The sequence below is a fragment of the Bombus flavifrons genome, chromosome 3 (genome assembly GCF_040668555.2).
Source record: "Bombus flavifrons isolate JBK064 chromosome 3, iyBomFlav1_principal, whole genome shotgun sequence".
Taxonomy (NCBI): domain Eukaryota; kingdom Metazoa; phylum Arthropoda; class Insecta; order Hymenoptera; family Apidae; genus Bombus; species Bombus flavifrons.
In genome coordinates, this window is record NC_138444.1 from 8,639,949 (window position 1) to 8,656,894 (window position 16,946).

General features: G+C 42.0%; 3 protein-coding genes across 4 annotated transcripts in view; 2 read left to right on the plus strand and 1 right to left on the minus strand.

Annotated features, from left to right (window-relative positions):
• LOC138178243 (fibrillin-2) overlaps window positions 1–1,415 on the plus strand; it is a 31,275-nt gene extending 29,860 nt beyond the window's left edge. The window contains exon 42 of the mRNA XM_069109889.1: window positions 8–1,415. Coding sequence (XP_068965990.1) covers window positions 8–229 — 222 coding nt within the window. The 3' untranslated portion in view covers window positions 230–1,415. The remainder of the gene's footprint in view (window positions 1–7) is intronic.
• Window positions 1,416–1,430: 15 nt separating this feature from the next.
• LOC138177973 (galactose mutarotase) lies at window positions 1,431–4,200 on the minus strand. Its single transcript, XM_069109368.1, has 6 exons — window positions 4,006–4,200; window positions 3,751–3,944; window positions 3,513–3,686; window positions 2,690–2,931; window positions 2,124–2,331; window positions 1,431–2,052 (listed from the first exon to the last, which is right to left on the minus strand). Exons 1-6 carry the CDS (start codon window positions 4,163–4,165, stop codon window positions 1,837–1,839), a joined length of 1,194 nt encoding a protein of 397 aa, XP_068965469.1. The 5' UTR covers window positions 4,166–4,200; the 3' UTR covers window positions 1,431–1,836.
• Window positions 4,201–11,972: 7,772 nt separating this feature from the next.
• On the plus strand, window positions 11,973–15,494 carry LOC138178095 (transcription factor sox-3). Of its 2 annotated transcripts, XM_069109569.1 has the most exons (2): window positions 11,973–12,571; window positions 12,651–15,494. In XM_069109569.1, the coding sequence occupies exon 2, from the start codon at window positions 12,678–12,680 to the stop codon at window positions 13,569–13,571; it is 894 nt and encodes a 297-aa protein (XP_068965670.1). In that variant the 5' UTR covers window positions 11,973–12,571; window positions 12,651–12,677; the 3' UTR covers window positions 13,572–15,494. The 2 variants fall into 2 exon arrangements, with proteins under 2 accessions (XP_068965670.1, XP_068965669.1); XM_069109568.1 differs by having other exon boundaries at window positions 11,975–15,494.
• The last annotated feature ends 1,452 nt before the right edge of the window (window positions 15,495–16,946 follow it).

Genomic DNA, 16,946 nt, shown 5'->3' on the forward strand with positions numbered 1-16,946 from the left:
TTTGCAGGACGAAGACATGGAATACACGATAGTTAAAGGAAACAACGACAATCACTTCGAGATCGTGAACGAGCACGGAATATCGGCTCTTCACTTCCGCAATCGATTAAAGGAACCTGGTCAATTCCGATTGGTAATCCATGGACGTCCACGAAACGGCATCAGCGAGGAGAACGAGGTCTGGGAAAGGCCTCTGACCTTTAGAGTACACTTAATAGTAACCGAGTAATTCTTAGGGAAACGTTGCTCGATGTTTCGGTTCTTTTAGTCAATTTTTACGTTGCCACTCAGAATACCGAAACGGAAGTTAATCCGAGCGGGAACGAGAGATTGCCGGGCTGAGTATTATACAGGCACGATTCCATTCTCGAATTAGATGCTTTGAAATTTGTGTTCATTTGCAGCCTGACTCGCGTCGTCTCACTGCCAAATAATTATTCTTATTCTTTCTTTTTACGTTGCTATGTAAAATGATTCTTTAACACTGCCTCTGCTTTTACGTATTTTCGTTCATTTGTATTTTTTACGATAGATACGTTTTTTTTTTAACGTTTGAGATTTAACGATTGAAATAATCGAGAATAATCGAGTAAATAATCGAGAATGCAAATGTTTTGTAGAAAAATATTAAAAGGAATAGGTTAATGTTAAAAATACACATGCAAACACGAAACTGCCCTCAGAATCTCTGCCGTATGTTTTAACTGCCCGCAGTAACATGTTACACGTAGAAATAACACTCTAGGGATGTACAAAACGGAAATGAATTTTTCTATTAAACCTAAGTAAATGAAAAAGATGTATACATATACAGACATAGCTTTATATATTTATAAACGTTTATAGTCTACTAGCAGGTAACAAAACGAATTAGCGCGAACTGATGTAGAGATCATAGATTAAATTAACCCTAGCATTGGCAATTCTTTTGATAACTTTTTATTTTCTAGCGAAAATACCCGAAAATCGCTCTGAATTCATTCGATCATTCGATATTTTTATGTCAAAACTTATGCAAAAATTTTAAATAGCAAAAATTCACACCATTTTGATTGTCTACATATAGGGTTAATCGAGACTATCAACCCACAAATATCGAGATCGGTAATTTTATAACAAAATTGTAGATGGTTCTCGATAAATGTCTATATTTCTCTCATACAGTTGCACAAAGTGCCTTCAGGACAATTAAAAGAGAATTATATAAGGAAGGTAATGTTAATCGACCCGATAATATGTACAATTTAATTAATAGCGATCACTGTGTAACCTTAATTGTGTCATTAAGGCGAACACACTCGATCGTTCTTACGATAAATATGTGAATAATTTTCTGAGACTATGACGGATAATTTTGTACAATCGGCGCGGACAAGAAGATTATTCCAGCCGAGATGGTTCACAAATATATGTATTATAAATCTACGTTCTTTTTGCTAATATTCATTGATCTACCCTTTAATTTATTCAAGACCAAATAGTGATATAATTGATCAAAGTTGCGCAAACGCAACATTATCGGTACATGTAGATAAATTAATTCATTGTATGTATTTGGATATAAAGAAAAATTCCTATAATTCGGATAAAAATACCACCATCGTGGTATAAATATTTCAATTTCTACAAATTAAAATTATTAAATTGTAGGAGATAGGCGGAGCAAGAAATAGTGATTCAGAAAAATATTAAGCGAAACATTGTTTCACAACCACAATGTTAAAACAAAATTTTGACAACATATATAAACCGAAAGAAAGTTGTGAATGAGATGTTGCGTCAATGCGATGTTGTTATGAGTTGGTTCATACGGTTGAACTTTCTATTAGTAAATATTCAAGTGGGCATATCTAAATTTTCTGACAATAAACCAAACTTATATGTTACATCGTGTGCGTAAACCTGGCCAGGATAAAGTATGCAAGGAGGAAAATTGCTTATATTGACCGCATCGGGGTAGTTTTGTGGTGACAAAATGAACCCACCGTGCCTCTGATATCGTACACCATCCTTCCCCCAAATTTCTTTTTGTTGCTCTTTTATTTTCGGCTCCTGTAATGATGATGTTCAATATTCCATAGATTTATGATAATTTTGATCATGGACATTCAAAAGTAAGTTACATTATCCGTGCAATCGCAGTAATCCTCAAAATCAGGTGGATAATTACAATCAGGATCTGGCAAATCGTTTCCGGTGGAAAATTGCAGTCCTGGATGATTCGAATATACTTCTAAAGTTCTTCCTGAACCAGGGTGAATTATTCTTTGAGAAAAAAGAGGGAAAAGAGGGTACATTAATGGAAAGTAACCGAGAGTTAATATAAAACATCTGTATTATCAAACGTCAGCAAATTTCAAATGTCTATATTTCCATCATACGGGTATATGACTTTAATACACTTTGGGGTAGTTTTATATTACGGCTGTGTAATAACATTGACACGCAAAAAAGCTATAAATTCGTATATCGTGAATAAACTATTCTATTGATTTATAATTATAGATTTATAATTATACCTGAAATAATATTATAGGATAATGGTAATAGTATTAAACTATTAAGTAGCTAGATAGTATAATAAAATTAAAAAAAACAGGTAAGTTGCTATAAAAAGAAATTGATCGTAAAACTAAGGGTAAAGTTTACTCTACGACTGTGTATGTAAGTTGACTGTTCCTACACTTACCTAGCGTGAAATCGGTAAGACCAACTGCTGGGACTATTTATGCAGAGATTTTGATTGTAACCACCCCCTGGTACGATGTAAAGCCGTCTCTTGGTTAACTGAGTCGGTAAACGTAGGTCGAACACTGTACGATCAACTGGATATATAGCATCTGTCGGCAAATTGTTCCTAATATCCGCAGGTGTCCAGCTATCTGCGTTCAACGAAATTAGATGTTTCTTCAATTCGCGTGAACCAGCAGCCTGTAGCAAAAACAGAAAGAAATAATTTGATTAACAATTGTCCTTTGATAACTGTGATTTTATTTTTACTATATATATCGGGGCGCTGCAGAAAGTTCGTTCCAATTTTTAAGAAACTTGGTTGACATGAAAGATCATACTGAAATGTTTTCCGTCGTAAAACGTGACAGCTTCTGGAAGGATGGAATATTCAAGTTGCGTGAAAGATGGAGAAAAGGTGTGGAATAAAATGCCACCTACATAATTCGATAAATTATCGAATCGAAATGTAAATCGAAACGAACTTTCAATCATTTTTACTTTCATTTCACGAATCATTTTTACTTTCAAACCAAATTCAGAGAAGCTTTCTGGAAAAAAGGATTCAATAAATAAAATAGTGACTTAAACATGCTGAACATACATTCAGCTCTTACATATTTACCATATACACCTATAGATCCATTTTGCAAAAAAGTTCTTCAATTATAATAAAGCATGAAATTAAAACCATGCTGCATAAGCAGAAAATAGGATAATGTTGTATAAATAGAATTGAACGAGTTGAAGAGCATAGTAGGTAATGTTAATAGCAACTTTACATGACCAGCGAGATTCATCAAACAATTAGAAGCAATGTTAACAGGAGTTGGTTGCGTGGCAGTAGCACGAATATTCATAAGAAGTTGATTATCGTCGGTCCAAGAATATTTAATCTGCGTTAACATATCTCCTGGGTATCCTTCGTATTTTGCTGGACTTACGTGAGACATAACCTGTTGCATTAAAAAGATAGGAATAAAAACTGATAATTGAAAGGATAATTATGAAAATATTCACCACATGCTTCTTCATTATGCAAGAATTCCAATTAACATTATCAAATCCAACGAAGCCACCGTTAAAATGGTCAACGCCATTTTCATCATTCGGAGATAAACAGTAAATCTTGTTTTCAATCCTCATTTTGGCACAAGAAATGCGATTCACCACTCGTCCGATTATGCTTCCTATGTACCTGTTCTTCAAATAACCTGATTATATTTTTCACGAATGAATTCTCGAAAACAATAATCGAATTGTTTGTTCATTTTTCACACTTAAAGAATTTTTGACGAATTTTTCTTTTACCCTCCATATCGTCGAATCCTAAAACAACATCACCTAAAATTCCTGATTGATTTGGAACTTTAATAGCTTGAATACCAGCGCCCCAAGATATCAACTGCACCGATGCTTTGTGTTTGTTCGTCATTGTGTATCTGACGGAGCAAATAATGGAAGAATAAAGTAGGGAAACAGGAAATATCGAATGCACTGCCGGAAATAAGTTTTCATATTAGAACGTTTGCTGTCTAGAAAGAAATATTCAGTACAAATTTTCATTTTTTAATTATTTTATACTTTCGTGAACCATAGTACAACGAGCATAAAAGTCCTTATGGCCGGCAGCAAATGTGTGATTTACCTTCTAACAATTTCGAATGGTTTATTATATTTATTACGATCTGGCCTGGGAACAAGCCCAAAACCATCTTCCTCGATAAATGTTTCCGCTACGGACATGATGCAACGTGAACACGAATTTACTCTCTTTTCCGAACGATTTAATCCTCAACGGACAATTTAGCCCGCTTGCATCTCCACTTTTTCAATTTCCCGGTTAAAAAGCCATTCAGCCGACCAGTTTTCACGGACAATTTTGACCGTCGATCATCCAACGAGGTTACGAAACCGAAATACCTGTTCGAAAGAGCAGCAACTTCGCGTCGAGAAAGAGGAAGAAGAAAGCGAGTGTCACTCGTACACAATGATGCATCAAAGAAAAGAATTCGCGATTTATTCTTACTCGAAGACATTTTCCGAAAGGAAATTTCTTTCTCCGAGAAATGCATTTTCAAACATTTAGACGGCGTGTCAGAAACGAAGAGTTCGTGAATTCATCAGCGTCGACACCCTCTTTCCGCGATTCTTATAGCTCCTCGCCGGAATTCCTCAAAGGGAAGTGTTTTCTCGAAAGCGCTCCGAGAAGAAACGAGGCGTGTGTATACGCGAACACCGCACAAAGTGTCATCAGTTCCACAAAAGAATTCGCGATTTTCAGGTGGAATACGAGGAAGAGACAGACAGATAGAAGGCGGAGAGAGGAAGAGAGAGGGAAAAAGGGAGAGAGAGAGAATCAGAAAGCGACAAACTACGAGCAAAACCCATTACGCGAAATCAGGGTATTATCGTGGTTGCAAGCGAGCGACACAAATCCGACAAGCGCGTCTCGTTTTAACGCTTCGTCACCGCTCTGACGAGTCATCCATCCCTCCGGTTGTCACGAAGGACCGAACGCGTAAGCGTTACGGGGGTGGAAAGGAGACACAGAGTGTCGAGAGCGGAAAGGCCCCGAGGTGTCGCAGAGAAACAGGGCGCAGGAACGTGAAAAATGGAAGAAGGAAAATGGAGAGCCGCGAAGGCATTCGCATCCCCGAGGAAAGCGCGGATTCTTTCTCAGTGCAGCAGCCGACTGATCAGTCTCAATTCCCGCGAAGCGTTTCGAGGCTGCGGGAACACTCGGTGGAAATAATTACATTAATGGCGTCGGGCCTGGAGAAAGCTGTTGGATACATCGGTAGATGCCCACCCCTCTTGGCGTTTGGCTCTTCCTCGAGAAACAGAAAGCAGAAACTCGCCTCCTTCTCCAAGCCCCCTCCCCTCTCGTGCTAGTTTCAATGGCGAAACATGGAACTGACGGAATAATGCTCCACCCACGGGCTAAGGTATACCAACGGTATATAAAGATATATAAGGTATAGGAGTGTACCTTCTACCCTTCTGCTCTCCTCTTGCACTACCTCGCGCCCCCGTTCACCCTCCTTCTAGCCACGCACTCCCTCACTTTCTTCTTGACAATGCATAATGCCATTCTGCCGCGGTAACGGCAACAATGAACGCGCACGTCCTGCTGGAAAGTAATTATCTTAATGTCGACGAGCCCAGCGCCAACGAATGGAGTACACTCGCAAGCGAACGCTTGCCTTGTGTGAGGAATCTCTTGGCTTGGTTACTCCGCTTGCTTTTGCCCTCCCACCGTGTCACTCCCTTTCCTTTTGCCTTCCATACTTCCTTCCTTCCTTCCTTCCTTCCTTCCTTTTCACCTTCCTCTTCCTACCTTACCCATTCGCCCGCCTTGTCTCGTTGTTTCACTCTTGGATGCGGATTGTGCGCGGCACAATATCGATGCCGTGAACCGTTCCCGCGATATCGTGACAAATCGCATCGCAACACGCGCCGGAATTGTCTCGCCGCTTGATGAATACGCTTTGGAAGCAACCGGGACGCATTACCGGGTTCGTTGGTTCCGGTAAGATGGACTTCGACGTCGTTCAACCCCTTTGAACCGCGGGGGAAGATGTTGTATCATTTACTTCGTTTCATGCATCTCCTACGTGTATATATACGGGATTTCTTTCGCGATTTCCCTGCTTATTTTATTCCTTCTCCTCTTTGACAATAGGCAGCAATTTAATAGGGAAAGTTTACTATGGTGAGGTAGAGTTATTTAAGTCACCTAAGCTTCGACACTTTACAATTCAGTCCTGAACTTTGGTTCAAAAATAACGAATAAGAATGAGAAAAGTACTTTTAGATTCGGTAAGAAAAAATATGAAAAACAAGAAAACGATTCGAGTAAGTAATAAAATAAACGACATTAATATTAGTTAATACTCGAACAAATATTCCTTTTGATAAATAGAAGTTACATCCACATAGGTAACTATTGCCATCGAGTTGTCAAGTACACGATATACTTGCCTATTTATCGTAGCAGTATCGTACCACGCAAATTACTTAGTTCGTCGCAAATATCTCCTTCTGATTCAAATAATCCCGCTTTACCTTATCGTATAACTAATCGTACGAACAATACGAGCTATACAGAGTAAACGTTATATATCGAGATGAATATTCACTAACCGAAAAACGAGCGGAAGAAATTTATAAATCGGTATACTCGAGATACTTAAGAGCGGGCCGATAAATCGATCGTATTAAAATCGTGACGGAGATCGGCGCTCTGCGAGGTACGCGACAGCGTAGTTCGTAATTCCATTGGTGTGCCTGCAGGCGAGAGATCCTTTGTAATCGACACGAGGGAGAGGAGTGAGGGCCAGAGAAAAGGGAGAAGGGAACGAAAGGATAAAGGAGGAAAGAGAAAGAAAGAAGAAAAAAAAGTGCGTTTTACCGTGACCAGCCGGATCGTATTATTCCCTTCTCTCTTCCAATCTCAATTAGTCATTACGTCTCACGGCGTGGCATAGCTTCGATGCCCTCCTCGAATCTCCCCCAACGTCCGCGGCTGGTTTCTCTGCATTAATTGCGTCTACGTCGGTCTACGCCACCCCCTTGGTTCTCCATTCGTTGCCCCCTCACTCCTATTTCCTTGGCTGGTGCCAGGGGCTGTTTCGACAAGGATTAGTGTCGACGCCACGAACCGCATAATTCGCCCCTCTCCACGAGGAAAATCAGATCTGCGGCCGACTAACACGAGAATCGCTCCCTCCAAGACGTTATTTACGTAGTAAAATCCGCTGTCGCTTTGGCGATATATAATGATTCCCAGTCTAGCGTTATGCCCGATAATTGATCGTTACGAGCCGTTTGTGCGTGAGGCTTCCTCGGAGTAGCTACGAGGCGTCACCGTTAATTTCCATACAGGTTGGACGCGATCGAATCGCATATTTGTGAGCGAAAGGTACAATCATACGACGTCGACTGGATACGATATGTATTTACTAATCTTCGATCTGAACAACCGACGCTAAAACTTATTACAAGTAAAAGCTGCCTTTATCAAATGGAAATCAGATTGTACCGTTCGTGGTACTCGATGTTATAAAGTAAGGGGTTAAACTGACTCAGACTTTGATAGAATCATTATCACCTCTTCAAAAATATCTAACTATAACCCGGTATACGCAATAACATACCCAAGGTTAAAACGTTACGATGTTACAAACAACTATCAGAGTGAATCAACGACAAATCATACACTAATAAAAACGATTCTCGAAAAGCTTCACATCTTATACGAAGAACCACCCTGTAGATCGCACGTGTGTTCGCTACTGCTCATGCACGCGGTGGGCTTCAGCCGATCGCCAGTTACTCGAACGCGTTCTCGGGGAGTGCCCCAATCCCGATGCACGGTAACGGTGCGCCCACTTCACCCTCGCCATCCAAGCCGTCCAACAACCCCCTCACCCACCCACAAAACCGGAGAGGCAGTCGCTAATTACGCAACGCGTTCGAGCGTGTACGTCGGGGTGGCGACGTAGCACCGTCATGGGCCCGTGTATCCCTCGTCCTCGCCCCGTCTCCACCTTCCTTTCTTCCGTCCTACCCCTCTCACCGTATGCCAACCCCTCTTCTCTGTCTTGCTCCCTCTTACAAGCCGCTTTCTGGTACTTTTACGATTGCCTATAATCACCCAAAGTACGCTGCGATTACGTTCCCGTTCTGCCCCACCTGCTTCCAGGACCAACCCCTCTTTACCATCCCTTAGCCATCCTCCGCCACCCTTCGGATCCCCCTTCACGGTGACGAGGTTGCTTCTAACAGCTTGGCCGAGTCGCGCAGTCAACTTAATTTGCAGGATCAACGTTGAAACGTCGCGCGGATAATTCAGCGCATCCGAATTACATGCTCGGCGTCCTGTCTAGATAGGATGAGCACCTGCGGATTTAACGGAGGCGGAGAACGATTACTAATTAGCCGGGATTTCGCTACCTCAGTGAGAACTACCCCCGCTCAATGCACGTGATCTCCGGAAGGATGGAGGTTTGTAGACGTTTCTATTCGATTTGCGACTAGAAGAGCATTCTTTGAATGGAGATAGTGATGCTTAATACGTTAGCGGATTGCAGTAAATGTGTACTACAGATAGTGGAGTCAATTGCCTATTCAGCCGTTTTTAATGTAAGATTTAATTGCTTACAAGTTGAAAAATAAATCTCAATTGATATGTATCAAACTAATACGTAGAACTTGCAAAGTCCTACTTTATGGTTCTGAGTATGGAAGAAGGAAGTTTGTCAAAGTTGAGTCAGGGCTGCTCGATCGTTTCATAGTAAGCTAATTTCATTGTTTCCCATCATATTCACATTGATTTCGCACATCCGACCAATTATTCTAACCATAATTAATCGATCATTCGACTTCGAACTTGTGCTACATTAAGCGAATAACTTAATCAAAGATGAAATCAATATAATTGTTTTAGTTTCTCCACAGTGGGTGCTCCAGTAACACAATCAAATCGCGGTTATAGGTAGACCAAACGGGGTAAGAAAGAAGAATAGATGAGTAGATAGAAGAAAGAGTAGGAAAGAGAAATATATCAGTCGCGAGGCGAAATTCATTCGCGAGCTTACACTCTCAAAATCGTAATCTCTGGTGAGACAAAAGCCAGGGATTGTTCGGGTCCCGCGATTTTCGCGACACTACCATTTAGATCGACCTTGGCAATAGGGTACAAAAACATTAACGCGCAGTCCCCAGACGGATCTTAGACTCATTCGAAATTCACAGGACCCGAAGAAACGATGAGCCTCTGCTTATCTAACTGAAAAATAGTGGAAAAGGGACAGAGAAGGAGGAGGACGAGAGAGGGGAAAGTGGTGTGGGCTGCGAAAAGATTTTGTTTCTAATGGCAATCATTAAACGAGGACAACGGGTTTTCATACGTGCACGCCTAAAGATATGCAGCTTCCTCGAATGGTTGGAGGTGGATGACGTAAAGCGATGAAAAGAGTGGGTGACGCGGTTGGGGTGTATTGGGTGGATGAAGAAGAGGGAGGAGGCTATACTTAAATTACCTAGGAAGCATCGCTGGCATTCATACGTGGGATAAGCATTGTCATCCCGGGGGATTGTCTCATAGACACCTCACTGGCACATGCTTTATGTCGTAGAGGGTAGCGGAGAACCGGTGCAGAGGGTGGTGGTTCGGTGAGACAGGGGCCACGAGGTGGAGAAAGAGGAGGATAAGCGGGGGGTGGCAGTCGAACCTTTATTAGGTAGATAACCGAGATGCGAGCTGCGTTATATAGATGCCCATCCACGCTGAGCTGCCTCGTTTTATTCACTTCAATGCTTAATGGAATTGAATTCTTGTAAGCGCTCTCAGCCCCTCCGCTAGTCACCTCGTTCGCCCACCGCCCAACCCGTTGCACCCCTCGGGGGCGGCGGTGGAGGGAATCGAAGGGACAGGCAGAGGCGGAGGACATGAGATAATTGGTATTTTGTCTCGCCAAATCCTTTGTATCTCGAGTTTTAATTGACTTCGAGATTTTTCAATACCAATTTGCACCTAACTGCATAGAGAAAGATAGGACGTGTATTGGTAGCCTGGCCGACTTGTGTGAGTCCACGGGGGACCGTGCACGTATTTCCCAGGATCCGGACCGACGGAATGGCGACCATCCGCCGACGGATTTTTTTCCTCCCCCGGAAGAGTCCGGCTCCTCTCTTTTCCTCGCTCTCCTTCCTCTTTTTTTTGCGCTATAATCGCTTCCTCCCTCTGTTTACCGTTCTCTTATTGGCGCTACGTCATCCTCCCGTTCCACGTCGCTTCGGCGAGCGCCATCGACGATTTTTTTAAATAGCAGCAGATTTTGATAGCAGTTTTATTCGGCAGATTCTCGCTATTATACGACCAGACAATAGATACGCAGCAATATTCTCTACGGTCGTACGAATAAATTCCGAAAACTCTTTAAAATAATATTCCCTGGAAAACATTCCTAGAAACTTCTCCGCAAATACGAAATTATATACCGAGAAAAATTGTCCTGTTCGATCTCATTGTTATAACTGGAATAACTCTTGAAGTAATAATCGTTAAGTCGATACGATACTGCTCGGTCGACCGCCACTTCGTTCCAAAATGCCGGAGGAAGCTTAATCGATTATTTGAAAATCGAAGTAAGGAGACACCGCAGCGAGGCGTACGCGCCTCCGCGACACAAAAGCACAAACGACTAATGCAGTTCACTGATAGAGAGAGACGGAAAGGGTGGAAAGGAGAGAAAGGGAGAGAGCACAGGAGCTTTTATTCGTTCACATTGCTGAATGTCCTTTGGGAGCGGAGGGCGCGGTGAGTCGAGATTGGGAAAGGGGCACCGCTCGCTCCTTTCGCCGCTGTTGCTTTCCATTCTAATCCAAGTGCCTGTCGTCGAGAGATTTTTTTCATTGTTCCTCAGATTTCCCACAGGAAAGGAACCGGCAGATTTCTGCCTTTCATTGTTTCTGCGGGGCGAAAGAAGGACACCAACATACGAATTCTGATTAATTACTCGACAAAACGACGACCCTGAATTAGTCGCCTGGCAAAGAAACGACGCTGATCATTCGTCTTCGCAATTGTGTTAGACTACTGGCCTCGTAACGCGATTAATTTCATTAGATAGGATGAAAGAGAAGTAATAACGTTTATGACTGTTGATTAAGGAAAATAATTAGCATCATGGATATTTCGTCATTGAAAAATATAGAGCAGGAAGAATTTTTAATTCCCGCTGCGCAAAATGAAAATTTAAAAAATAGTTTGTGTATGTATCTCCAGAAGAGTAAAAATAATTCTGCTAAAAATCCTCGCTCGAAAAATAAAAAGGTCGGTACCTCCTTGTTACTCCGCTAGACATTAGCTGCGAACCAGCCATAAGTAAAGCACAAAAATTAAAATCTCAAATAATGAAACAAATGAAACGAAAATGCCAACGTAACAAGATTCCAGACTCTAATCACGGGAATCATATAAATGCCGGTCGAGACTCGCTTCTTTCGAGGTCAGATGGAGGAGAATGCACGATGATCGAAGCGAAAGACCTAATCCACTCGAAAGTGCTCGAGCTCGTTGACCAAGAATACTCCATGTCGTCGTCGTGGTGGGCCGGCAGGGATGAACGGGGGTGGGAATAAGCATAACCAATTATCGCGCGATATCGCGTCGCCGTTGGCGTGCAAAGCAGTACACGAACAGAGGTAGTCAATAACGGGCAGCCTATACGCTATTTGTACTTCATCGTATCGAGGTAATCGATAATAATAATTGCAGCTCGCGGTCTCCGAGGCAGCAGCAGCCCTCCTCGGTTCAGCTACGGCTCAGAGGGGTTGCTGCTGTTCCTCGTTTGGTGTGTCGGTGTCGTTTACTAGGGAGAACGGGTAGAACACGTACGTGTGCACCGAAGCAACTTCGACGAATAGCGTGAAGAGGGTCGGTTCGTGGGCGCGGCGTACGACGCTCTGCGTCGGTTCCGCCCTCGAAATCCAGGTGGACAGAGAAACATCTATCAGAGAAAAGAGAGAGAAACAGAGAGGAAGAATGGATTCCCCCAACAGGTCACAAACCGGTCGCTCGTCAGTCGACACACTCAGTCGACATTGGCAGTCGAGACGCGCACGTTCAGCTGTTTAGTTCGTTTACCTACGCCTAGGAGGTTTGTCCTTTCCATTCTTCGTGTAGTTCTTTTCTTCTTGCCAGTTGTATATAGTGTCTTCAAACTTACGAAAAACAACAGAAAATTCCGTTAGTGGTTTGGTGTGTAAACAAAGACCGTCATTGAGTTTGATGAATATCACAACTGTGTGAAGTTAAAGAGACATTCGAAAGGTTCGATTCGAATTGACAACACATCCATCTATTACATTTATAATAACGGCGGTTGACTATGATAAGCTCTCACCAACAGCATCCGAGCTATGGGTTCCTCACCGGCATGGACCTCCATTCCGTTCACCATGTGGGCCAGGATATGAACCAGCAGACACCAACCCCGCAGGAGCAACACATCAAGAGGCCTATGAACGCGTTTATGGTATGGTCTCGGATTCAAAGAAAAAAGATCGCATTAGATAACCCTAAGATGCATAATTCAGAAATATCTAAACGACTTGGTGCGGAATGGAAGCTTCTCTCTGATACGGAAAAACGACCCTTCATCGACGAGGCAAAACGCCTGCGTGCCGTGCATATGAAGCAACATCCGGACTACAAATACCGTCCACGAAGGAAACCAAAGATTCCAGCATCCATCGGTAATAATAAAACAGTGTCAATAAATTCAAGTGCTTTCGCCAGTTTTCCGTTACCTCCATATTTTGCTGCACCTGCCACACCAGTCTCTCATCATCACCACCATCCACATCCTCTCGATTATCCGCCCTTGCCGCCCTACTTCGGATCCGCCTTCGACGCCGTCCACTTGAGCAAGCTGGTAGCTGGTAGTGGGACAGGCTCACCATCGACGAACGCGGCAGCAGATGCGGCCAACAATAACGCAGCTTCCGCGGCAGCAGTAGTCAGTAGCTTCTACACGGGACTCTATTCCACATCTACGGCAGGAGCTAAGCCGTATCCGACAACGGCGTCTCATCTAGGACCACTATTTCCAACTGGGCACCATAGCGTACCTGCCACTACGCCTCACCCACCTTTAGTGTTCCAATCTTCGGCGGCAACTGGCCCCGGAAGCATTGTAACGACTAGCAGTCCTGGAAGCAGTCCAGGATCTACTCCTATACCATCGTCCCATCAGCATGCCCCTACATCGGCTGCATCTACCACGTTGGATATGGAACAGCTACGTCGACCAGTCCCCGTGATATATTAAACCCATCGATTTAAACAAAAAGGAAGGTTAGAAGGGGCGGAAAATTTGCATACATCCCAGGAACAAGAAGAGATTAACGAATGAAAAGGAATAAAAATTGGTAAAAGAAGAAAAGCAGAAAAACAGATGAAACACAAAATTTGAGATTCGTTCGCGATCAATTATGATGTAACTCTATCAGAATAGGTAGGATCGTGCAAATTTAGTTTTTCAAAATCGTATATCGTGATCACATTCAGTTCATATCATATTTCTGACCGCATTTATGATCTCCCGCGCGGGAACACGGCGTAATATACTTATATCGGCGGCGCTCGAGAGCTGAAACACGAGATACATACGAGAAACATCGATGAACTGAACACACACAAGGGGACACGACCGTGGGAATCTTTTTACCGATTACGAATTAGTTTACTGATTGTAGGTGGGAGGGGGAACGGAGGTGTGATTTTCAAGGTCGATCGATTCGGGGTTCAGGAAAGGCTTGTCGGCAACCACGCGGATAATTGAATTAGCATATTAATGTTATGGAACAAAAGAGCCGTTTAGGCTCGAGATTCGTTTTGCTTTATTGAATGTGCTTCATTGTATACTCAAATTTTACATGAATAGACGGTGCCCTCCTTCCGTGAGATGAACTGTATTGTTCTCAAATAATGTTTTCTAATTGCAGATATGGCTTTTACGGTCATCAATACCAAAAGAGATCTTGACCTGCATGAATGATATCGAGAAAATGCTTTCGAACACCCGCGGCGCGGCGCTCTTGAGATCACTTCTGGCGCGCCACCTTCCTCCGAGCTCTAGGCCTTACGATCTATTGTTCTACTCCTTTGATTTCGAACAGGCATCGACTTACCTACGTCGATGGAAATGGCTTGGTCCGTCCACGCTTTACGCCCCACTGCTCGTTCTTGACTCTCGAGCGTTACCATATATCGTTTTAATATATCGTTTCTACCATTGTAAATAGTCCGTAAAATACACGAATCGCGTAGGTTAAGTGTACGAGCCGTATTCGCTTATGGTTTTTAGAAATTAGATATTTCATAAAACAGCACGTCCTGTGTATCCGTCAGACCTTATTTTGCTCAATAACTACTCATTCGCATTCGGCTAAGCAAGTAGACAGATTGAAACTTTTCACTCAAAATTCCAAAGAACTCTTCCGTATAAACGTGTACATGTAAGAATGTATGAAAAAGAGAGATAATGACTAACGTAGAGCGAGATCTACGGACAGCAGGCTCGTTCTTAACAAACGATCGTGTATCATCTACCTTGCAGACCTAAAACGACGAATTCGTAAAAAGAAAACGATATTCCTATTCTGTTATGGGGTTTAACTTATATTAGTTAATATTAGAGGAATTGTATATTATGTTATATTATATATTTACGACTATACCCGGGAATGGTGTTTCCAACGACAAACGAGAAAAAATTCCTGGATTTTATGTATTCTTATTATGCTATTAGCATATATGATCGTATCTTGACGATAATTACTTTTAACGAATTAATCAAACAATTTTTTCGTAAAAGTACGTACAGGTACGACAGTAAGGAAATGTATTGTCTTCGAGTCGTTTCTTGTTAGTTGTTCGAAGCACCATTTTATTAGACTCATCTTGAAACCATTTTGACTATGGTCCAGATGTAGATGGATCAATCGTTAACTGTGATTTTATTGCGAGTTTCCGCGTATACTCGCATTTCTCACGGGTACTTATGACAAATCCACGCGTACGTGTTTTTTTCGTAGTTTTAAATAGTTGATATTTGTGTACCACTTGTTCTGACTAAAGCACGCACACGTAAGATATTGTTGCATCGTAATTAAAGTTATTCAAAGGGGGGATAAGAGAGACTGTGTCTGAAAAATACATTCGTGTATTATAATAAATTTTTACCCCTTAATCTTTATCTTCATTCTTTTACTCCTAGTTTAGATTTGTTTACGTATGGAATATATGTATAATACTGGCTATATGTCTAATGTTACGTACACACGTTTTAATATTGTAGTGTATAAGTGCGAGAGCGAAAACCAAAATTGTCGACATGATCGATAAGAGTGTATATATGTACATATATAAGTTCGTCCATCATACGTGTATACATGTGTTAAGTCCAAGTACAATTTGTGTTTCGTTATGAATAAATTGTTATTATTTGTTCGAAGCACGGCTGTGTAAAATACATCTAATGTGAATGATGTTCGTTGAGCGATCGATCGAAATTCACACGAGCTGGTTTCATTTTTAACAGTGATTTATCGAACAGAGAGAATTTTATCATCGACAACGGTCAAGGACGGGGGTCGATGAAAGAAAGGAACAAAGTCTTTTATCATATATGTGGTTTTATTTATTATTACTTAGACATCAAAGTAATAAATGACTCTATGAATTTCAGTAATCAACTTCTTTCTGTTATTTCTACCTTCAATCTGAGCTACTATCAAACGAGTTGTATTATGAAGAAAAAAATTTCAAGAAACTCGAGAATGATACGAATATTTTCAATTGTTTGAAAACTAGAAGTAAAATGCATTGGAATCAATCGAAAAAATCGAGTGCACCAATGATTGTCCCTAAAAACTCATTTCAACCCCAACCACTGTCAAAGCATTAAGATGGATATTTGATCGAAAAGATTCGAGGTCGTCGAACAGATCGATCGAGTGTCAGGTATCGTACGGATCCAAAGCGATTTAGAATCAAGATCGAAATCCTTGGAACGAAGGTTTCGCACAGCGCAACGCCGCGCCAGCTGCGGGACAATGGCGAGAGTCGTCGAACAAAATTCGTAACCTCGAATTTCCTTGCGACATTCAAGAGGCTGGAGCGGCTATTCAAAGCCACCAGCTAGCCTTAGGGAAAAGAGAATGAAAATATAAAAGCGGGAAGAAAGCAGAGAGACGTCAGGTTCTCGTCAAACGGCACCTCTCGTCGTACTCCCTTTCCTATACACCTATACTTATTATATACACGTATGCATATATATATATATATATATATATATATATATATAATATATATAAAATTTTTTCTCTGTGCTCGTTCGGTCGGTGCATTGAAAAGTTTCGCCCCGATTCGGTCGAAGGTGGCCACCCTTTGCTTTTATGGGACACAAGTAGGAAAGAGGAAGAAGGAGAATCGGTCGGTTTTCGTCTTCAGTGTCGCCCCAATGGGCATTGCGTTTCGCTATAACTACCCTCTGTTTAGAGGTCAATTGTATTGGCACGGGGATCTTTTTACTTCTTTCACCCTAAGAAACCCCGCTGGCTCTGTTGGCCCGTTTCCTCAGTAGGGTGCGCACTTTCCTCTCTCCTTTTCTTTCTTTTTCTCTACGGGTTGATCCTGTGTG

Coding starts and splice junctions, on each gene's coding strand:
- LOC138178095 (XM_069109568.1), top strand. CDS start 12,630: ATGATAAGCTCTCACCAACAGCATCCGAGCTATGGGTTCCTCACCGGC.
- LOC138177973 (XM_069109368.1), bottom strand. CDS start 4,165: ATGACGAACAAACACAAAGCATCGGTGCAGTTGATATCTTGGGGCGCT. Junction 3,945..4,005: donor TCAAAAATTCTTTAAGTGTG/AAAAATGAACAA, acceptor AAATATAATCAG/GTTATTTGAAGAACAGGTAC. Junction 2,053..2,123: donor ACTGCGATTGCACGGATAAT/GTAACTTACTTT, acceptor TCATCATTACAG/GAGCCGAAAATAAAAGAGCA.